The following is a 24,133-nucleotide window of genomic DNA, read 5'->3' on the forward strand; positions in this document are numbered from 1 at the left end:
TTCATATGTTAAAAAACCTTGGCACTGTTCTTCATGGGATGTCAGCTCGGCCAGGGTTTCGACAAGCCCCGCAGTCACTCATTTGTTTTGATGAGCTCCACCGAAGCTCCAATGAGCATCTCTAGCGGCACCCACTTATGTCCTGATAAAGACTCGAGCATTGCCACCTCACCTGTACTTGAAACATGTCTTTGCCACATAAAGGAGTTTATCTATGCTGAAGTTGCTCATCAGCCATCGGCTGCTATCCACAGCTGGACAACTACTCGCACCTTTGCCTGCAAACCTTCGCCAAGCCATTGAGGAGGAAGTCACTGTAGCTGTGCATTTTTTCCGCAAAACTGCATTGCTGCCGACATTCGATACCTACACAAAGCTAAATATACCAACGGGCTTCGTTCAGTTGTCGCACGGCCACTCTCTCAGAATTTCCAGCTGTTTACGCAAGCCATGCCACTGTGCCTAACTTCTGGCTTGTTCAGTCGACATATGCACACTGCAGTTGCCGATGGTGCTCTGCAGCAATTGACCAATGTGTTTCGTCTACCTGACCATGTCGAACCATTGTGTGGTCACTGTATATTATCCTGCTGTCTTGCTGCTTCAAACCTATGTATCATTGTACCCATTGTATGTTACACTATGCTGGTCGTCCTTCACACTTGGAAACTCCAGCCTGACATCTTCATGCTCAGATTGCTGCCCTCTGGTTGATTGGTGCTTGTCATTGCCTTAAAACTGTTCACTTTTGCCAGTACATCGTTGCACACCGTGACCGTCTACATACACCAAGATCTCCACCTGAATAATGCTACTTCGTTACAACTCAGCTACGTGGTATTCGGAGGTGCTGTTCACCCGGATGACAGAAAACACAGCGTGGTTGTAGATTGTGCCGAAGTTACCTTTCTGAAAGACTACATACCGTATTTACTCGCATAATCCTCGCACTTTTTTTTGCCGAAAAACCGATGAAAAGTTAGGGGGTGCGAGAATTACACGGGGAAAACTTTCTACGAAAACGTACAGAGCGAAAAAGAAAATGAAGTGGCTACAAATCGGGATTCTCACACCAGCAACTAACAGCAAGCTTTAAGAAGTACTAATTAAAACTTACCTCAACAATAAAAGCAGAGGTTCAAGACAAGACAAGATTTAATTGAGACACAAAAAGTGGAAACAAATAGTCGAGAATTAGAATACCATACGCAAAGCTTTCGGATGTTGCCGGCGTAGCGGTAGCGTTCGTCGCTCAACAGGAGCCCTCAAAAGGTAAGCGTGGGACGTCAGTATTGGGCTGATGGCTATTTAACAGAATTGTCCGCAGTTTCCTTCTTAAGAAATAAAGTTTGCCATCAATTGCAGTTTTAGGCACACAGCAGGCCTAACGTGTCTTAGTGGCTTTCAGCAGCCATCACCAGTAGCGAACACAAAACTCGTAGACTCTGAAGGGCCTACCCGTGGCCCTGTTGCCGTTCTTTAGTGCATTATCTATCACTTGCAACTTGAAAGCAGCCGTACAGCTTCAGTATTGCCTGATAACTTGACAAGGTTACCGACGCAACATACAAAATACGCCGCAACGCGCACTGGACACTTCGGCTTGGCTTGAGTTGGATTGAATCTCTGTGCAATATAACGCTTGAGGCTTAAGAAATGGCGCCAGATGACGTGTGCTATCATCATCAGTGGCTGGAAAGAGCAGACGACATTATTGCAGCAGTTTTCGGGGGTGCGATAATTACTCGAGGAAAAAAAGAAATCGTATTTTTGTTGGGCGATGTGCGGGGTGCGAGAATTGTGCGAGTGTGAAGATTACGCGAGTAAATACGGTACGTCACGCCTTCCTTGGCCTCTGTTGTTACTTTTGCTGCTTCATTTGCAGTTTTTTGTCCATCACCACTCTCTTAAATCGAATCCTTACGAAACAGCAAAAAAAAAAAAAGAACGCCTTGTCAACCATTTGTGACGCTACCTTCAAGAAGTTGCTTCGTCTCCTAAACTTGCCGCTGATACTCCGTCACTTTGACCCGACTTTTCTGATCGAAGTATGTAGACACCAACACCAGCAGTGCTCGACTCGACGCTGTGCTGACACAATGAACATCTGGATACTACGAATACGTATACGCAAGTGGTACCTTCACTAACACCAAGATGAATTGTACTGACCTGGAAAACGATTGTGTGGCCATAATCTGGCACTCGGTAAATTTAGACCTTACCTCGATGGTCTTCTCTGCGACCTAGTAATGAGTGTCATACACTTTGTTGGCTGTCCACATTGAAGAACCCCTGCGGCCGATTAGCTTGCTGGACATTGGGGTTGCAGAATATCAATATGCTCTTTGTCTACTCATCTAGCCACACCACAGTGACGCTGACACACTTTTAGATTCGTTTGTGTCAACCAAAAATGCTGCCTGCCTATCTGTCTTTGACCAAGTACTTTCATCCCCAGCAGGCTGTGACATGGCTTCTAAGCAAAGCAAGAACACCTGGATTAGCACTTTTCTCCCCCACATCCCTTAGGGGAGCAATTGCAGTGAAGAGGAATGCCCAGTGCTACAGCCACGCTGCCAGCTCTTCTGGTGGCCCGAGCTCGAGATTCGCTTGCCTATTTTGGTTTGAGATGTTGCCGGCTTCTTTTGGGCCCTGTCGTTTCCTCATTTTATTAATACAACTCATATTTCCAAATGTGCTAACAGTTACAGATTTCTTACTTCCTTGAATAAGCACTAAATATGTGGTGTTTACTTTTCTGTTATGGGTATATTTACTGGAACAAACATGACGCCATATTAAATCTTCTTTTTTTGTCAATTGTTGTTTGTCTACAGACGTTTTATGTATTATGAGTATGTAATATAACCGAACCTTTGTTTCAGTTAATGTTTTAATATTTGCTTATGTTTTCCTTTTTATTTTCTTACCATTAGCATTTAAGAGAAACATTAAAGGGGCCATGACACTAAATTTTTGTTCATAATCTGAGGCCCGTGAGTTAATCCATGGGTGTTCACAAACAGGCTAGTGAAATTTCAGCACATTTGCTCGGAAGCTTAATTTATAATGAGCATCTTTATAAACATGCGAGTGACTTGAGAGTCTAACAACAAGCCTATTGTTTTGCAAGCATGTGAATTTCGACCAATAATATCATCTCTTGATCAGATAAGAGCTATTAGAGCTTTCTTCAGTTTGGCACTGAAAATTGCGACATTGTGAATAAATAAACAGTTTGCTGTGGCTTAAGGTTAGAAAGAAGACAGTGGCTCTGCTCCATAAAAGACATGACGTCACACATGCCATAGCAAAATGGCGGTTGCCGGCGGTGGGTGGGGTTTACGGCAGTGACTTCTAGAGCTCATATTGCCATGAAATATTCTTTTACAAATATTGTTTTGTACATGAGTGTGCACAACAGAACAATTACAGTCGCTGACCGTTTATTCGGACTCGACGGGAACCGCCAAAAAATCCGAATAATTGGGAGTTCGAAGAAACGGATTCACTAAAAAAAAGCACTTTTATGGGCCCTATCGCCCGAAAAAAATGTCATGTCTGCACACACGCACGCTTTCAAGACGGTTTGCTTGGAAATTAGAAAATTCTCAAGCCACTTCAGACTGAGGTCGGCCGCCTTCTACCTGGCGAACTATCTCCGCTTTCTTCGTCATCGTGAGCGTCTTGTAGCTTTTACGTTGGCCGCGCTTATTCACTCTCGAGGGCGCAGCAACGGGTGGCGTCGGAGCCATTTCACGCAAGAGAGCGAGAACACAGAGAACAAGACGAACCAGGCCTAGCCGCAGAAGCAGCTGACTGACACACGCCAAACGCCACAGCGAACAGACTCTGTAGGTGGCTTGGCTTGGCCGCTCGACTGGCTAAAAAATAAAAAGCGTCGCCACACATAGCCTTCGAAATCGGCACTGGCGATTTCTGCGTGCATTTTGACACTGACCCGACATCCATCCATAGCTAGTGCAGCATATCAGTGCTGGCAACCTGGAAAACGTATTGTTAACGTCACTGTCAGCGTTTAATGGCGTACGGCGACGCATCCGGTCAGTCAAACGGAGTCCGAATAATCGAATGGCGCACAGTGGGGCGTCCGAATTTTCGGTCGTGAGTTTACATTAGGATCAATGGGGAGAGTGGGGGTGCCATGAAGATGTCCGAATAAACGGGCATGTCCGAATTTTCGGCGTCCGAATAAACGGTCGGCGACTGTACTTCTGTATTTCGCTGAAAACCGTAATTTGGTTGGCGACGGCGCCATGGCCTCTTTTTAAGTAGTACTTGCTAACCACACTGCTGGTTATAGGCGCAACACAGTCAAACTCCGCTACAACGAACGCCGTTTCAACGAAATTTCCGCTACAAGGAAAAATTCACGATTCCCCGTCAGCAGTTCATAAGAGTCAATGCATAAATATTTTCACCACAACGAACACTTTTTTTTTGAGTCCCGCTTTAACAAAACTTTACGATGCAATTCTAGGCTCAGATACTTATTGCTATGCAGTAAACCCAATATTTAACATTTCGATGCATTTTCAGAGCCTGAAAATGCGTCAACGTAGTCTAAAACACGCGTTGGCACCACCAGAAACTGCCGCTGTTCAGCAAGCGTGGGCGCCGCCATTGCTCAATAGCGATGGCAGTGAGACTGCCCTGGCCCTGCTTTTGCCACTGGCTTGCATTTGAGCCGCAGACGATCCCCAGCTGAAGCTCAGTCACTCAGTTAATGGGTTCTTTCACGCAGCTGCTGGGTGCAACCGCGGAATGATGCTTTTTCCGATTCCTATGCTTATCATTATGTTCACGCGTGGCCAGTGTGGTAATTAATCAGAGTGGCTGTTCGTCTGCATTATCAACAAAATCAGCTAGCCACGAGTGATTGATGATAAGAATGGCATAGAATAATGCAAAAGTCGCCGCTGCACGATACCCTGCCTCCACCTCGGCGTTGTCGGATACTTTTGACGGCGGACAGGTGCTGGTTTTAATGTGGTAATGCAACTGTGGTTCGTTAATGAAGGCGGTTTTAGGGGTTGTTTCAGCGTGCTTTTCACCATGGCCTCACTATTCATGGGTGAGAATGACGTTGTGATGCTGCTGGGAAAGAACAGGAAGCAGCGAACGTTTTTTTTTAATTTTGAGAATAACGTTCCTTTGTTTTGCTAGCTTAGATCAGCTATATTTGTTCGATTTCGCTACAACGAAATTTTCTCTTCAACGAAATTTTTTTTGTGCCCCGTTAGTTTCGTTGTAGCGGGGTTCAGCTGTATTATGAATATGTAATCTAAACAAGTATATTTTCTTTTTTAATGTTGGAATGTTTGCATATGTCTTGGTTTTTATCATCTCCTTGTCTTTTATTAACTTTCTTTAGAAACAGTTAGATAACAAAGTTTTTAGCTTTTTATAACTTCATGTTTATGAACACCTCAGTATATTCTTTAACCTCAGTTTAATGCTGTGATTTCACAGCAACAAAACTTCACTTCTACTGCAATGGAATATCGATGATATAAGTTGAAATGCAGGTCTAACTGTAAAATTTTCATTGCACAGTAGGTATTTATTTTACTTGTTAGTATTCCAGTCATGCTTCATATATTGTGAGCACTTTTTGTTTCCAATTATTTGCTAAATTAACATCATGTAAGTTTAGGTGCGTCAGTGCTGTGTTTCAAAATTTGTCAATTATATTCACACGATGTTCCCTGAAAGCTTTGTAACTAATGATGAATGAATGAATGTACTGTTCTACAAGTTTACAGCATCGTGTCCAAGTTCAGCTATAATACTGGGGGGCAGTGTGAAAGTGACTTCAAGAATCAATGAGGTAAATGTTTACTGCCTGCTGAAAGGAATGTACATAATAGGCGTTTTTTCTACAACTTCTTTGTAACACCTTTTTATAACCATTCATATAAGTTCTCAATTTTTTGTAACTCCATACGCAGAAATTCTCAGGCTTTCAAACAAGGTTTTTGCAACACTGTGTGAATGCCGTCTGGGGTCTTTCAAAGAAATTTGAAAAGCCCTTGAGATGTGTTGTCATTGTGTCAAAATAAGTACCTAGTTGCATGTTACCAGATGGTAGTGTGTTTATATCCTGGGGCCGTGTTTTAATTGATCAGTTTTCATGACACCTACACTTTTGGGGGATGCTGATTGGCATAACCAGAACATTCTGTGCTTTGATTTAGCTAATCAGCTTCTCCCAAAAGTGATCTATCAAGAATGTGTTACCTGATACAATCTGCTCTCGTAACAACGGACCGAGATATTCCAACTGACACCTGCCACAGTGGTCTAGTGGTTATGGCACTTTGAAAACTTACCCGAAAGACACAGGTTCAAATCTGGGTCATGGTGGCAACATTTTGATAAAAGTGGAATGCTAGTGGCTCGTTTTTTTATATTTTGTGGCACATTAAAGAACACCATATGGTCAAAATTTCCGCAGCCCTCCATTGCATCATCCCTCATAATCATCGTAGTTTTGAAATGTAAAACCCAGACAATTATTGCTGTTATCTGACAATAATGAATCTACTTTATTTGAAGTCGCTAATTGCTGAAATCACTGTTGCATTTAACTCTTCTTGAGACACCACTTTTAATATGCAAATGTAGAATCAAAGGGTACAGAAAATGAGTTCTGCGGTAACCCGCAAGGTGGCAGAAAGATTAAGAAAGTGAAAGAACACAACCACCGGTTTGTGGCTTGTGTCCGGGCATTCCACATCACATTATATTACAAGTGATAACATGTCTGGCTCATTGTATGGGCATGGTTGGCACAGTGTGAGACTTCTATGGTCTATTGACATGTCTAGCGTTTTATTCAGGGAGTCTCACAAAAGTGAAAGTATCTTTGCGAGTGATCTGCTCAAAAATAGGCTCCAGCTGGCTATCATGAAAACACGTCAGCTAATACTGCCAACATGCCACAAGATCGATAATGTCAACTGAGACTGGCTTGGCTAGACAGTGATGTTTTGTGCAGGAAATTTACCCTTTTTTGGCAATTTTCTCCTGTCATTTTCAGCCAAAGGGATAAAGGGAATCTTCGTGATATTGCAGGGAATTTTAGGAGTGGTTAAATTCTCATATAACGACCCATAATTAGCGGTCAATGTGCACTTTCATCTGCAGTAATCGGCTCTGGCGCATGCAACACGCAAGCATAGCGCTTGAGATTTGTTTTTGATATTTACAATATTGCTCTTAGACTTGAAGCCCACAATGTGCAGTGTATTAACAGTATATGAATTTATAATAAAGTCATGCTTTCGTTATGCGGCAAAGGAGGGACAAGTCATGAACTCGTGATTTCAAAAGTCGCCAGTATGTCAGACACGTGTAATTATAGTATGTGTGTTTGTGGATGGGGGCGGAAATTAGTACTGTTGTGCAGGGAAATAGTCTGGGAATTTCGTCAATGTTTGCAGAGAAAAATCCCCGAAATAGAGAATTTTCATGTCTCTGAATGGAAATTCATCGGCGTAGCACGGAACATTACTGTGGCTAGAGGCCACCAGTGCTTACAGTTGCACATTTAAACTTGGCAGGCTTGAAGCGGGCAGCTTGGTCAAATATGCTGTCAGCTCGTGTTGTCACGACAATAGTATGTTTTATGCACCAAGTTTGAAAATACATGTCGCTGTTTTTGTCCACTGTGATCATAGTTACGTGGTTCGTGAAAAGCAATGTTTGGTTCATTGTTAAAACAGGTAGTCAAATCTAGGGTCCAATATAGGTCCAGTTTATCCTGAAGTCCATTGTACACAGGTACAGGTCTGTTGTAACGAGTTGTAGACTGTAGCAGTCTATCATGAGACCCACGGCTCTGGGCAAGATTTTTTGTTGTTTGAAAAAGCGAAAGTGTCTAGTAAGCACCTGTAAAAATGCACTTTCGTTTGTGCTCATTGCACTCCCATTTCCTCATTTTCAGACGGTCAATGAAAGTGCCTCAATGCGTGAACGAATAGAATTCCTCCAAGAGGCATCCGTCATGAAGTAAGTACAGCTGTGCTTGTGCCACCCGCTGTTGCTCTTACATCAACATGTGCGCGCATGACTGCTAACTGTGTGGATTTTCCAATGCTCTAATCGAGTGGCTAAAGCATGTAACTTGCATGTTCTCTGCACACGGCTTCGCACCAAAAACTTTCTTGTTGGCACAGCTCTATCAGAAACATTTACTGACTGTGCATGCGGTGTGTATACTGGTCACGAACTGAAATGAGATGTCAAAACGTTAAGTACCGTTGTCTGATATAACTTCGTCATGTTGTCAAGAATGTGTCCACTGAAGGTAACTCCGGACCTGATGTAAGTGTTTGAGTTAAAATTGCGCAGATGCCAGATGAAATGAAGATCCTTTAAATGCGAACTTGCTAATTACTTAGTCTTATATTGTTCTGTTTCAAGTCATGAGCACTGCATCTTTATCAAGTGCCTATAGTGGTAAACAGTTGCCTGCTCAACTGCATTTTTCTTAAAATGCCTCTGTATATATGGCAGTATCGTCAATGTGTACAAGTTTTTTGTCTGTGCCCATTTGCAGGGCCTTCAGTTGTCAGCATGTCGTCAAACTGCTAGGTGTGGTGTCTAAGGACCAGCCTGTGTTTGTTCTAATGGAACTCATGCTGAACGGTGACCTGAAGACTTACCTACGCTCACACAGGCCGGACAATGATGTGAGTAGTGTCTGTGCCTTCGGTTGATGACTTGAAATGAACCAGCCGTAGCAACCTGCTCAGACAAACATTCGCAAGTGCTGTTAGGTTGGCTCCATGTTAGGTTAGCATAACAAGAAGTGCACATACCGTATTTACACGATTGCAAGTCGATTCGAATGTAGGTCGACAGACCCAAAATCGGGTGTCCCCCAAAAGGAAAAAAAAAATGTTCGCGCAGTTCACAAAACGAAAATTTATTCACAAAGACTACTCATCGTTGCTGGAGTCGTCCTCACTGGTACTGCTGCCGTCATAGCTGCTGTGGTCAAGCAGCCCGTTCGAACGCTGCCGTTGAAGAGAACCGACAGGCGCAACGATTCAGCAAAACATAGCAGCAAAAGTGACAGAAACACGCTGCGATGTGGCTGCTTAAAAAATGCTATTACAAAGAGAAGCTGTTCCCTGGCTCTTCCGTCAACTATAAATACCCGCCATTCGGTGATCTGCGATCATATCACGTTGTGGCGTTGTTCAATACACTTCTGGAAGCGCCAGTAGAAGCCTTAAAGCTCTAAGTACAATGACCAACTTCTTTCAAAGTCAGCATCACCTTTATTGATGTCAAAATGTATGTGATACGGTAAATTATTATGCTACGCTTTTACCGTAACCATGGAAACGTAGGTGCAAAGTTTTAACCGCAACGTAACGCCCCTGATTTCTCATCTCTTTTGCGGTTACTAGCGGTACACAATTCGGTTTTGATTTTAAGTCGACCCCCCTACATCGGATTGTCAGATTTGCAAAAAATGGACTGACCTACAAGAGGTCGAAATTTTTTTTCTCGCCTGGTATTCATTTTACATCTACATCGTCTTTTTTTTTGTATACCATAAAATTGTAAAAGCGGCTTACTTTATTTCCTCATTCTAGCCTCTTCTGACATTGCTTTAGCTCTGCGCTCAGCTTCGCAAAAATATATGCTATATGTATTGCAAGCTTCTCTTAGGATGAGCCAGCCTTGAGCATTAAAATGTTTTGCTGTACTATGAGTTATTCCATTAAGCTTCATTTTGTGAGATTTTCTTTTTTTTTGTTATTGGCTCACTCTTGAATGCAGCCCTGAGCACCGCCTCAAGTGCTTCGAATGAAGTCAAGTATATTTCGCTCTAGAATCGCATTATTGTTTGGTTGCAACATTGGTTACTTATTGCATTGGTATTGATTACTTATTGGTAACATTGGTAACATTAGTATTGGTTACTTATTGCAGGCAATAAGTAACCATTACAAGATAGATTTACTGGTGCCATGAAAAACTACACGTTTCCTCTACAAGCTCGAGCTGTAAGAACAAAGAATATACTGGTTACTGATAAACTGTACAGATGGGGAATATGTGCTCTGGTTGAAGATAAGTACAGATGAGGAGGATGCAAATCGCATTGTTAGACACTCAAAATGAAATATTTACATGAAAGTACTAAACAAGGCTGACATAACATAAAGACAGAAAACACATTCAGTACATATATTTCTTTCTTATGTATCAAATATGCTTTTTATTGGTCTTTATGTTATTTTTGTTTTGTTTTGTGCATTTGTGTCAATTATTGCTTTATTTTGAGTGTCTAACAATGTCTTTCATGTAACCATCGTGTGCCTTGTAATGGATAATCAGCCCAGTCAAGGTGTTTCTACAACAACTTTTAGCCAATAGTACAGCATAATCTCGATGATACGATTACGGTTTATGCCAATTTCGCTATGATACGAATTCTAAGGTTGTTTTGGATAGACTACATCATATAAAGTACGCCGTGATTCGGTGCTATACTCACCACAGATAATATGAATATTCGATTGACCGCTGAACGCAAGCGGCGCAACGCTGCTTGTTTGTGGGAGGAAGGCGCGTTCACTGTCGTCCTCAAAGAGAGTGAATGCGGCAAAATTTGACAGAATTTTTCTCGCTTTAGTGGCTGGCACGCCGTGAAGCCGAAGCCAAAAATTGGGTTCGAGACCAATTTTCCCGCTGTAGCAGATCGCTTTTGGCTTTAGCTACACCAGCTGCTCTTGCTCTCAAACCACGTGATGTAAACAACCAGCCGCAAACTCAACGTGCCGGCGATCGCGCAAGCGCTATCGCAAACTGCTCATGCAGCACGTCAAAGCTCACCGCCTTTATGAGGACGCGTTAATAAGGAGCCTGCTTTGAATTACAATCACTGAGAACACTGGAAGTAGAAATGCAGCAGCAGGGAATCGGTACAGTCGCCGACCGTTTATTCGGACGCCGAAAATTCGGACATGCCCGTTTATTCGGACATCTTCGTGGCACCGCCACTCGCCCCATTGAACCTAATGTAAACTCACGACCGAAAATTCGGACGCCCCGCTGTGCGCCGTTCGATTATTCGGACTCCGTTTGACTGACCGGATGCGTCGCCGTACGCCATGACACGCTGACAGGGACGTTAACAATACGTTTGCTAGGTTGCCAGCACTGATATGCTGCACTAGCTATGGATGGACGTCGGGCCAGTGTCAAAATGCACGCAGAAATCGCCATTGCCGATCTCAAAGGCTATGTTTGGCGACACGTTTTTTTTTTTTGTTTTAGCCAGTCGGGCGGCCAAGCCAAGCCACTTACGGAGTCTGTTCGCTGTGGCGTTTGGCGTGGTTTGGCGTTTGTGTCAGCGTGTCAGTGGTGTCAGTCAGTTGCTTCTGCGGGTAGGCCTGGTTCGTCTTGTTGCTCTCTTGTGTGTTCCGTGGCGTGCTGAAATGGCTCCGACGCCACCCGTTGCTGCGCCGTCGGGAGTGAAGAAACGCGGCCAACGTGGGAGCTACAAGACGCTCACGATGGCGAAGAAAGCGGAGATGCCGACGTGGTCGCGCGTAAGCGTGCGTGTGTGCAGACGCGCACAGACAGTTTTTTCGGGCGATCGGGCCAATAAAAGTGCTTTTTTTCGAGTGAATCCGTTTTTTCGGACTCCCGATTATTCGGACTTTTCGGCGGTTCCCGTCGAGTCCGAATAAACGGTCGGCGACTGTACGTCCAAACATGTCTCGTTATTACACTGCCGGCTGAATCTGTCGCCACCACTGAGTCCGCTCATGTCGTTTCTGCTGGCGTATCTTCCAAGGCAACATTTGTAAAGGTGCAAACTGCTTCTTTTCTCTGCTTTGCACGTACCTATAATTAGAACTCGGTGCGAACTTTAATGCTGAGGAAACGGGAAAAATGTAATGAATTTTCAAGCAGCTATGTCAGCGGCGGGGGTGACATGTACGCAGGGCAGAACGAATGTGAACGTTCTCGACGGGCGTGGACCTGGTTTTCCGGTCGCTCTAGCGTTCTTGCTTGAACTCCCCAGTGTGAATTCTTCAGGATTGATTTTTTTTCGCGACGTCATTGCGGCTTGTTCTGCGGCCACTTAAGCGCGGCGAAGTGTGTGCATTTCCAATGAGTTTGGCTGCATTTGCTTCGTTCGGTGTCAAGTGTAAACGCCTCGTGCCAGCAGCATGAGTGAGGAAACCGTGGCACTTTATAGAGCAGACGGTGAAGGCAGGAAAGTTCAAAGAAACATTATCGACTTTTTCAGCAAGAAGTAATTGTCAATGAGGTTCTTGTTAATCTTCATTATCAGTTTTAACTTGTTTTTGGTTCATACGAATTTGAGATGATAAGAATATTTTGTGTACTCCCTTCGAATTGGTATCATTGAGGTTTTACTGCACCACCAAACTCTCGTATTTCTGGAAATAAATATGTATTGCACTGCAGTGTATTGTATATTCTTCTTTCATTACGTAATTACATATTTGCATGCTTCTTCTTCTGTTTCACACACCAGCCTAATGATGAGGCCACTCGACCACGAGGCGCTCCTCCCACGCTCAAGCAGATCCTACAGATGGCAGCTGAGATAGCAGATGGAATGGCGTACCTGACAGCGAACAAGTTTGTGCACCGGGATCTGGCCGCTCGTAACTGCATGGTGGCGGAAGACCTGACGGTCAAGATTGGTGACTTCGGCATGACACGAGACATTTACGAAACAGACTACTACAGAAAAGGGGGCAAGGGCCTGCTCCCCGTACGCTGGATGGCCCCTGAATCGCTCAAGGATGGAATTTTCACCAGCCACTCGGATGTGTGGTCAGTGCCTTGTTTACCGTCCCATTGAGGCGTACATGTTTGGATGTAACATGTTTTTCGACAGTTCTTAGGACTAGTGGCCATTACGTAGCGAGATGCATTGCGCACAAGATGAACCTCAATGTGCTGCGCATGGCTGCTGCCACAGGCTTTGATGAAGGCACTCATGATTTTCGATGGTTTGATTGGCGTGCGGTGTTACAAGACCAACGTCTAACATATTATTTCTCTTGGGTCTGAGTTAATATAATCAAAAACAAATTGTATATGTATTTTGATACTACAGCTTTATTTTTTTATTTACAAATGAAGCAATATTGACTGCAAAATACAGTAGACTCGTTAAATGGAACCTGAAGGGACGAGGAAAATGACAATATAGTTTCATTTACTGAGAGATGAAAAAGGGTGGTTCCAATTCAAGTATGAAACCAATCGTGCTGGAGGCAGATGTTCTAGTCAAGCATCAGGTCTGTTTAACAGATTTCTGTTTGCTCAGAGTCTATCATAATTAAATCTTTTATTACATGCTAATTACAATTACATGCAAATTACAAGCATGCTAAACCTCGCTCAAAACAACATATTACTTCGTTTTCTGTCTTGGAGTCTAATATTAAGTGCCTTGTAAATATGTTCTAGGACTTTGACAACTTTGCAATCAGTCTATCATAATCCACTCCCGTAGGGCCTATTAAAAAACAAAAATGAACCATTTTAGGCCAGCCTGGTATAAGTGCTTTGATGTCCACAGTGTCCAGCTTGTTAAATTAGCTTAATTTGGGTTCTTATGTTTAGATCCTAAAAAGGACACTAGCGAGAAAAATTTATTTTCTCACATTTGTAAATTACCCTTTCACAATATGAAAAGTACCACATTTGTTGCGAGACGACATATAGAAAAATGATAAAATGCATGAAAGGAAAATTCAGGTGGGGACTTCACTTCGAGGTCGCTCAAATGTCATAGATTTTGACGGTGTCTACTGGGGTCTACGTAGTTCCTAATCAATGAAAAATAACTTTGTTGACTTTCGAGGCTGCCAGGGACTTGACATACCAAGTATCAGGAAAGCTTGTTCAATCAATGGGGCCTAAATGCACACAGGAAAAAAAAAAACAAGGCTTGAAATCATTCACATCACGCACCGAGATTTCGGCATTAAATTTAAATATAAAACTTTCTCCTTGATTTTCTTCTCTGCTTACAAACTTACGATGATAAAATCAGCAAAATTAGACCTATTGGAGTATACTTTAACAATCTAAACTGATTCATTATTTTACTTCAGTGTCCTTTTGAATAAAGAGTGATAATCACTACATTCAGAATGTCTGTGCACCTGTATTTGTAACAATATGCCATTACTAATACTCGCAGCTTAGGTTCTGCACTTGAGCTAAACGCTGTTCATTCAAAATGCCAGGAGTGCATTGGTGGTGGTGAGCCTTTATTACCCAGGTGTTCATTAACATCAATAATTTTACCCATGTTAATTAATAAAGGAACACTGCAGCTTGGTACAGATGTGTCCATTCAGCTTTCTTATCTTTCTGCCTAATCTCCTTATCTTGAATGTGTCACTTTTTATGGGATGCTTATTTTTTTCCGTGTAATGTTATTTTTAGCTATAGTATTCATTTTCCCTTTGTGCAGTTCACATATCTTGTTAAGTATTCAATCCAATGGAAATGACGCGCATTTCATGCTTGAGAGGCTTTGGATATCTTACCCTCGATGACCATCTTTGACATCACTGGAATTTTGCTGTGCTTGCAGGTCATATGGAGTAGTGTTGTGGGAGATGGCAACACTGGCCTCCCAGCCTTACCAAGGTTTGTCTAATGAGCAGGTCCTAAAGTATGTCATCAGTGGCGGTATCATGGAGAAGCCAGAAAACTGCCCTGAGAAATTGTAAGTAGGATTTCTTCATAATCTTAGCTTCCTTTGTCATAATGGTTGTTTGTTCACTCTCGCACAAATTAAAAGAGATCACATAGAAGGGATTTGTCATATCTTGTTCAACCTTCATTTTCTTGTGTCATTTTTGTTGTTCTGTTATGAAACACTAAATATGGTTTGCAGTGTATCAGGTGCTTTTGTGAAATAGTCTTATTCTTTTTACTATTTCGAATTGAAAGTACAGATATTTCTTAGTAAAACCTCACCCGAATCATGGCAAGACTGTGAAAACAAGTTCAAATGTCTGACACGATTTAATTATTAAGAAAGCATTCAAGAAATACTTTATTGCTTGAGACATTCTTAATATGTTCTGAAAAAAGAAGGCAGAAATGAAACTCTAATGTTTTTCTTGACCAAGTCCAAATCTGTAAAAGTTCTATTCTCACGATTTCACAGGTACCAGATCATGAAGCTGTGCTGGGAGCGCATCCCACGATCAAGACCAAATTTCACGCAAGTCATCGAGATGCTCTTGAATGACGTGGTACCTCACTTTAAGGAGGTCTCCTTCTACCACACCTGCCACCTCAAGCACCAGGAGAGGCGTTCCTCGGTGCCTACAGACAAGAATGGTGCTGGTGCCACAGCCGGCGACTTCGACGAGGAAGAAGAGGAGGAGAACTTGACAGCAGAGACTCCGCTCTGCAACGCTCCGAGCACCGCTTCAGAGCAGCGGCCTCGTGGCTTTATGCCAGACGTGTCGTCACTCAACGACATGGATGAAGACCACCTGCAGCGATGTTTCTCTGACGAGATAGAAGACGACGATGATCCTGACATGGACGCGGCCGATCTAGCCTTGGGCTTGGCTGCCGGTGACCCGCCCGTGTCAGTGTTCATGGTACCGTCGCATTGTGGACATAATTCTCCTCTGCGTGAGGAACAGCAACAGCAGCAGCGGTCAGGTGACGAGCTCCCTCCCTCCGATGGGAGCAAGGGGAGTAAGGTGAGCAACCTATCCAACGGGAGCATTGTGAATGGACGCATGTGCTTTCCGCAGCTTGGAAACCGGACTACTGCGTGCTAGCACTGGGTCACCTGAGAGCTCAAAGGTCTCAGGGGTTTTCCGCACCGACACGGCAGTCAAGGGGGTGAAGGGGTTCCTCCCATTCCTCACCTTCTGCCATCACCAATGTTCCTGTTCGCTCGCCTTGCAAGATGGCGGGCTTCTCGCAGGCACCAGCTGGGCTGCTTCACTCCCATCAGCCACACCACACGACAGGGGCCACTGCACTGGCAAAAAAAAAAGAAGGCCCAACAGAGTGCACCGTGCGTTTGTGTTGGTCCTGATGTGACACAACTGCTGCTGTGAGGTCCTTGTAGTAGCACACTTACTTAATGCTGCTAAAGAACACACTGTGGAGATTCTGTGTTCTCGCATTCTTTAGGCATTGGCAGGGCACGTGAATAGATAGTCTGTGGCAGGCCTTGCAAGGCCCATGAGGAAAGTGTGGGTGGCAGTTGAAACAACTGATAGAGGCTGCCACAAGTGGGTCATGCTGTAGGGCGGGACGGCTTCCGCCGAAAGCCTCAGTGGTTGTTCCATCTGTTCTGACACGGAAGTGTAGCTTTATGAGATTTCTCATAGATTGTCACTGTAACAGCTATGTGGTTTTTGTGTGCAGGTCTATAGTGCTTATTCATGCACCTGAAAGGGTCACTTTGGCTATGAATCACTGCTGCTGATGCTCACGCCTCATTTGCTTTGTCATCGGCACAGAGGTGCTGTGAGCTCCACTCACAATTTAGACGAAAGGGGCCGTCATTACTGCGGTAATCGGTCCACTGTGTGTTTTGGATGTGCTGAAGCACGTCTTCAACGAACGCACAACATGAAGGCCTGCCATGTATCGTGCAGACATCTGTCCAGTTGCAGTCCGTCACACTGCCTGACATTCGCGCTGTAGTGACAGTAACATTAGCAAGTCGCTGCCGAGCCATTCTGGTCGTCGATTTGTAACAGCACACGTTACGGCAAAAGAAATTCTGACGACTGCATTGTACCCTTTTATCGTTGCTGAAACTATGCGAGTGCCTTGTTGTGGTTTGGTAAATCAAACTGCTTGAGAGCATGCAACACAACATTTCTGAAATGATTAATGCCTTACATAGTTTCTAGCATGGTCAAGTGTAATGACCGTGGTCTTTTGTGCTAGCGGACAAGGCTGCAGTTGCACTGACTATTATCATTTCTTCTGGGGTGTCAATGAAAATGAGCTAGTATTGATGAATCTTGTCCCTCATGAGCACAAGGAATTTCATGATCGAAGTGCTGTGAGATCTGGTTGTCAAAAGTGGCTACGAGGTCGCTGCATGTGGGCCGCTCTGTTCGTGCTATTTTGGCAAGACCACTGGAGCAGTGATCTTTTTAATGAGATCAGTTGGATTACCTTTGGCATTTAGAGATATTAGGCAGAATGTTTATTGTGAAATTAGTTTACCATAGAAGGGGGTGTATTCAGCCTAGACTTCTAGCAACATACTTCCAGTATGACAATACTGGCCACATTACTTTTCATGTCATGTCCAATCAGTTTAAAGTGTCAATTTTGGCATGACTTGTTGATGTGTAAGCACAATATCGTTTGAGGCATTCAGAGAGTTTGAGGTTTCAATGGCAAACATATTTTCCTGCAGTTATTCTCAAAAGCTAGTCTCATTACTTCATATTTTCACTGAACAAATGTACTTAGGGGTCGCTGCATTCATGTCAAGTTGCACTTACGCACACTACTGGCTTTGGGAATTCTCCCAATTCATGAATATACACAGGCCTTGTATGTGTTTTCAACTCTTCTGCTTCAGTGTCAAAGCGTTTTTTTTTTTTTTCAAAGAGGAAGGTATTAGGGTAACGGCACAAGGTATACAAGCGGGTAATGCATATTCGCATGGCCTTTTTTTTCTTAAATCATCTTTCTTTCACTTTTTTTATGTGTGTAGCTGGCTGACTCTTCATGTCACCAGCTTGTTGTTTTTAAGTATTTTATGCCATGACGGTCATCACCACATCTAGTCACATCTTTTGCTTCATTCTTTGTTTGTACGTAATTATGTAAAATAGCTTCACTGAGCCTCACCACTACGATATTGCTGGCCTTTAAGATCGTGATCATTCATGTGGAGAGTTTTGTTCCTACTTCATTATATGTAGTACAAAACGAATGAAGAGTGGGCCAGTTGTACTTTTTTTTTGTCACCTGTAAATTTTTTCCAGCCTCGTTTGTTGGTACCTGTGGCAAGATTAAATTTCTAGAGATAACTATTTTTGCAGTTGTCTTGTTCCATTTGCTTTTGGCGAGTCTCCATTAGTTTCTGGTTTGCTCGGTGACAGACTGATTAGCACGAGCCATTTTTCTTTTCCGTTTTCTTTTTCTGGGCACTACATTTTGCTTAAGAGCGTTCAGTGCAACTGCTGCCTTACGTTTATGAGAATGTTTCTCTTTGTGAATCTTTCCCCTTCACGCAGCACAATTTGCATTAAAGTTAACCTCATCGTCAACTTTTGTCGTAGCACATGTGATGACCAAAGGACAGGAACAATGCTGTCACTGTGCGCCGTAACTAGTGGTTGTGTCGCAGCACAATTGTTCAATAAATTAAACTGTTACATCTCTCGAGCTACCCTATACAACCTGTAGCATGCTTGTCACATGCCTAGCTTTGTGTGCTGATGCCATCGTGTGCTGTTGCAAACTCGTAATCCAGATGTGTGCAGTCAGTTGGCAGTGGCAGAACGACATTGCTTTCCATACGGGTGTTTTTATTACCTTCACTTTGTTTGTTCATGTTGCTTTACCATGGTTTTGTTGTTTACAATGCTTTGATCACATTATTTTTTCTCATTTGATGCCCTCGCATGTTCTCCCCAACCTAAATTTCTTTTATAGCATCTTTCTTTTTTTGCTGGCCTTGTATTATTTGTGTTTTTTACATTTAGTATTGTGAACTGTCGCGAAAGGCTGGCGAAAACAAAGCATGCATGTACTACCCACTTTGTGTTGTGTTGATCTTCGGAAGTATTTGTGCCATTGTTTTTAGTGGTCCTTATAATCAAGTGTCAATTGAAAGCATCTTCTCTTTCACTATTCACCCTCCCCTCCCCCATTTGTGCGTGCGATGGTGCCAAAGATGGTGTCAAGAAAAGAGTGCTCGCTGGGAGGAAAACGGTGTTTCGCTTTGGTTTGCCTGTAGTAGGTTCACACCCTTCCCTGTACTCTCATGCCTTTGCTGTGAGTTTGCTCTGCATCTCCACGAGTGTTTCTGTTTTTTATTCTCTATCTCACTCTCTCCGTCTAGTGGCATGCATGTTGCAAAGCTTTCAGACCATCACACAGTTTTGTGCTTTGTTAAAATCAATCTCTTAGCTTTCTAGGCCATTCTTAGTGTATGCCGCACCATTGGCACACACTTTCTCAGCTTTATCTGGGATTTCCCTGGCTGTCACTTCAATGTGGGACTGCCGGAAGAGGTCTTGTCGATTGAATTTGAAGCATTGCACATTACATAGAGGCATCTTTGTACTCTGATGAAAATTAGATGTGTACATAAGAGGCAATCACTGCAATTCATAGTTTGTGCTTGTGGTGCAGTCTGAAGAGAAACCATGAAAACTAACACTAAGCACACTGACATTTTAGAATTGAGGAGTAATAAGCCTTGTGTGTAGTTATGTGAAAAAGGAGTTACCATCCTATCTTACAGTTGCTTTTATACTTTTATCCTTTTCTTGGATAACCTCCTTAGATGCCTGCATTTCACCTAGCTTAGACATGGTCCATTTGCATTAGATAGTCATAGAAATTCCGGCCTACTGCATGCATCATCATGTATAAGTTGAGCTTTATGCTTACTTGCCTGATATCGTTTCAAGACATGATGTTTTGGAAAATTTTAGTAGCATCCTAAATGGTGATGTCCTGTTTCCTTCAGCTGATCTCTCGAAATCATCATGCACTAAATATTCTTATTGAGTAGACGAAATTTCAGGCAAAATTAAGGGATAGCCTGTTTTTGGGACACTTCATTAGGTAGAGCTTCATTCCTGATTTCTAGAACAAAACCCATCATCATCCACTTTTCCATCTGTGCATATTTTCTTGCTATCAACTTGATGTAATTTTTTCTTATTGTGTTATTGCTTTTGGCTTATGCACCTGTGGCTTGAATATGGTAGGGACAACTTCATATGCTTCGAAATTCTCCCATTGCTGCATATAGCCCATTGTGCAGAATGTTCTTTTGATTTATGACGTGTCTTATAGTATGCCAACACGTAACACATTTCCATTATGTTATGTGCCGTTTTGAAGCTTGCTTGTCCATGTCCATAGACTATGTCTGTAGACTATGTCTATAGACTTGTCTGCTGAATATATATGTTTCCTTTTTGTAGCTTGCAACATTTCTACCAGATTTAACAATTTGACGCACTTCTTTTGTGGGCCACTGATTTTCACTGTTGCATTCTTTATTTGATTTTATCTTTTATTATCTTTAATTTTGACATATCATTCTTCCGTGGCTAAGGTTTACTTTCATGCAGGCTATGTTCCTAAAAGGTGCTGGTTTGTGTCAGATCCGTCAAGTCAAGGTACATTCCAAACGTGGTGGACGCTTACTGCCTTTCTTTTTTCTATGGAGTTTAGAAGGCAGACTTGCCTGAACTGGTGAAACTTAGACAGCAATCTCTATGGTCACGTATGCTGAGTGAAAGTCATGGTCCACCTTGGCTTAGAGCGAAAAAAACAACTGATTTGATTTGCCCATAGAGCAACCGGCAGCAGAATTGTGGCTTACATTCTTTTCATAATGTCTCTTCCCATTGAAAGCAAACTTTCAATGCTGTAATGCTTATTTTTTAGATGTAATTCTTGAAATTTATTCCACCTAATGGTTTATGCAAGGCTGAGTGCCTACAGCCTCATGATTTCATTCAGTCCTTGCAACATTGTTTTGGAGACACTACACTTATCACTTTATTATGATATCAAGCATAAACTTGTGAGCTAAACGCCTAGCTATGCTGCTGCTTGGAGTGCCCTAGTTTTATTGTAAATGGTCCCGATTTAATCATGCATTCTTGTTTCTCTAGCACACTTTTTTAGTGCATTTTAGTGGCAGCGCATCATGTAATCGTGCTACAATTGAAATCATATGATACACTCATTTACCTTTTATGTATTGGCACACTCTTCCTGCCAAAAGGCAGATCTATCTTGCAACAAAAGTGCAGTTGGGAACTCATGTTATTGAGTGATCAGAAGAGAGCTGCAATCATTGTACGCAGCCTAAGGTGAGATTAGGTTTGCAAGGAACGCAAAGAATCGTCATGGCCACATCTCACAAGATTCTTTGAGCACACCCTCTTTTCTGCCATTATGGCGTCTTTCACTCCTTCAGTCAAGATTTCTCCTGGTGCATCTCTCACGTTCTGCACTGCCTGGGCTGGCCCTTGTGAAGTAACGATTGTAGGAGAACTCTGTCAGCCCGTTTCGTGTGGTTTGTTGGTGGTTAACTTTTGTGTTCATACGTGTACACAAGGTGCATATTGTGTCTGCTTTCCATATACGCACACATACTTTTTGCTTTCATCTTAGCATCATCAACACTGCAACATAATCCCACTGGGCAGCGCATAATGTCATCCACAGAACAAATATACACCATTTGCGTGCATCATTATCATCATGCGTTTCGAGACATTTGCACGGCAGCACCAAACGAGGCCTCCACATGCCTGAACACTGAGTTGGCATGAATCTTGTAAGTTGGTGCACATTACCTTCTCTTTCTCTCTGTTGCCCTCTCAACAGAGAGAAAGAGAAGGCAATGTTTTTGCTTTTTTTTCGTGAGCACATTTGTATTGACAACATTGGCAATGCATGAGGCACTCGTGCATTTGTCTGGACAGGGCAGTTGCATCCTTGCCAAGAGTTTGTTGTCCACAGCAGCCTGTTCATCATGGCATGGATGCATCGCTGAGAGTGTAGGATACATCATTTCCCATTTTTAAATTTCATGTATGGGAGACTCTCCAAAAATTCGTTTCCTCCTCTCAATGCTCTCTCTTCTGCCCCCCCCCCTTTTTTTCTCTTTATTCCCTTGAAACCTGTGTGGCACTTAGAGTATCTAGCTGTTCAGATCTGCCACTTGCTCATTGCTACACACACACACTATACACATTTAAAGCCTGTTCCTTTGTTTAGCAGCGTGCAGGAAGGTAACGAGGCTCTCAGAAACTCTCACTGAATTTGAGGCCTGTATATGTGTTTTGAAGTTTGTACACTGTGTATGGCTATGCGTGTCTGATGTTATGTCTGCAGTGCCGCTTTTCCATCTCCGTGGCATCGGGATGGATGTCAAATGCTCTATGCTCTGTGTGTGCATGTCAACACACACAGAGCACACACAGAGCACACATGCACACACAGAGCTCTATGCTCTGTGTGTGCATGTCAACTGTACTTAAGGAAAATATATATAGCATGTGTATCTGTGTAGGAGAGGTCAGGACGTGTGCAAGAATGAGCACACTTGGGAGAGACGCTGTTTGCACGTATAAATCGAGGGAAAGTGTGAAGTATGAAGCATCAAGGACAGCATTCATTTAAACGGGTGCGGAGTCGGTTGACGCACTCCTTTTTGCGAGAGCAGTGCGCACATGCACTGACCACCTATTCACAGTTTGGGGTTGGCAAACTTCATGTAGCCACCAGGCACTGATGAGTCACACCTCCCTCTCTCTTTTTTTTTAAATTCATCTCAGCACTTCAGCATGTACATTTGTTACCATAATTCATTCTTACTTTTAACGACAAAAGAGGTATATCTGTATGGCATGCGTTTTTAAGAAATGGAAGTTCCCCCGCCATTGGTTTTGGCACTTTTTTTTTCCAATGTTCGTGTGATGTATATAGCTTGTATTTATTTCATCTGAAGCAGCTGTGGAAACGTGTGCGTGACAGTGTTTCTCCCTTTCCTTATTATATTGCCTTATCTCTCCCTCTCCTTTCACTTATGAGAGGTAACCCCGCCTCTCACGAGCGTGTACATATGTAAGATAGGACACTGAATCATCTTGTGTTGGTATGCGACATTATACCATTACGTGTAAATATATACATATGTATTGTATATGGGGGTCGTTGAACCCACATTGGACTTCAGTGCCAATATTATGCGTCATAATAAACCATTATTTATTTCTATATGCTGTAAAGTACCCTGTGTTTCTTGTTCGGTGTTCTGATTACTCTACCAACGCTGTAGCATCTGTTGCACTTGGTGTACATTCAGTGAACAACACAGACTCTAACGTAATATAAATGTGAAATCAACAAGGTCTTTTGGACACACTACTTTTCTGAAGTTGCCTTTATGTCTGTTTGGAAAAAAAAATTCCTTTAGTTGAAAAAAAAAAAAGGTTTCGTGGTTGTAATTGCAATGATCTCATGAGAGGTTCAATAAGGGACATTGATTACATCATGATTATGCAGTTACTCACACTTTGTGTGATACATGACCATTGCGTGAAGTGTTTACAATTGCCATTTATATTTGTGCAGTATTGTAAGTATCATTCGAAGGGAAAGGAAACTGACATATTTATTTTAGAGTCATGTTAATTATCACCTATAATTGTTTTACAGTCAAAGGCAAAATGTTAATTAGCATAAAGACAACATGTTACTTAGCACGTTAACGACAGTGCATCATGCCACAGTCTCTCGGACTATAATAGGTTTGACTAGATTGTGCACTGGCCAATGCAGGAGGGAATTAAATTAAAAACATCACTCAGCTAGCTCGGGCTTGCTTGCTTGGTCGTTTTCTTGATTCTTGGCTCCTACCCGCTATTGGTATTGGCCATTAAACAGCTGGTTAATATGAGGGAAAAAAATTTTCGAATTGAGACAAAGGTTGAGGAGCAAATCGGCTGCCTAAGGTTTAAATAAAAACTGAAGGATCACTGGATTGTGGCCACAAAGATGAGCAGTAATACAATAACACGCGATACAATCATCTAGTGAGGAAAATGTCACAGTACGAATTGTGTTGTGGGAATAATATGATCAAGGAATTCTTGTGTCACCAAGAAATTTGTATATGGCTGAACAGACGTTCTGTTTGCAGAAGCCTGGTGAGAACAACCCAATGAAAAGAATTTGTTTAGAATTCTAAGTAATTATTAAGTTCCTGTATAAAATATTAAAATGTTCTTAAGAACTAGTGAAATAATGGCAGGTCAGTAATAAATGGTGTGCTCAAGATCTTGACAGTCAGAGCATAGAGATGGCACCAGAC

At 42.7% G+C, this 24,133-nt stretch overlaps 1 protein-coding gene across 2 annotated transcripts in view; it reads left to right on the plus strand.

Annotated features, from left to right (window-relative positions):
- LOC119185245 (insulin-like growth factor 1 receptor) overlaps positions 1–23,037 on the plus strand; it is a 111,214-nt gene extending 88,177 nt beyond the window's left edge. The window contains exons 22-27 of one of the 2 annotated variants that reach the window (XM_075896154.1): positions 5,783–5,854; positions 7,973–8,037; positions 8,588–8,720; positions 12,560–12,864; positions 14,645–14,779; positions 15,227–23,037. In XM_075896154.1, the coding sequence (XP_075752269.1) occupies positions 5,783–5,854; positions 7,973–8,037; positions 8,588–8,720; positions 12,560–12,864; positions 14,645–14,779; positions 15,227–15,857 (1,341 nt within the window). In that variant the 3' untranslated portion in view covers positions 15,858–23,037. The remainder of the gene's footprint in view (positions 1–5,782; positions 5,855–7,972; positions 8,038–8,587; positions 8,721–12,559; positions 12,865–14,644; positions 14,780–15,226) is intronic. The other variant, XM_075896161.1, reaches the window with a different exon arrangement.
- Positions 23,038–24,133: the final 1,096 nt, after the last annotated feature.

Source organism: Rhipicephalus microplus, chromosome 1, assembly GCF_043290135.1.
Source record: "Rhipicephalus microplus isolate Deutch F79 chromosome 1, USDA_Rmic, whole genome shotgun sequence".
In the NCBI taxonomy this organism is placed as follows: Eukaryota; Metazoa; Arthropoda; class Arachnida; order Ixodida; family Ixodidae; genus Rhipicephalus; species Rhipicephalus microplus.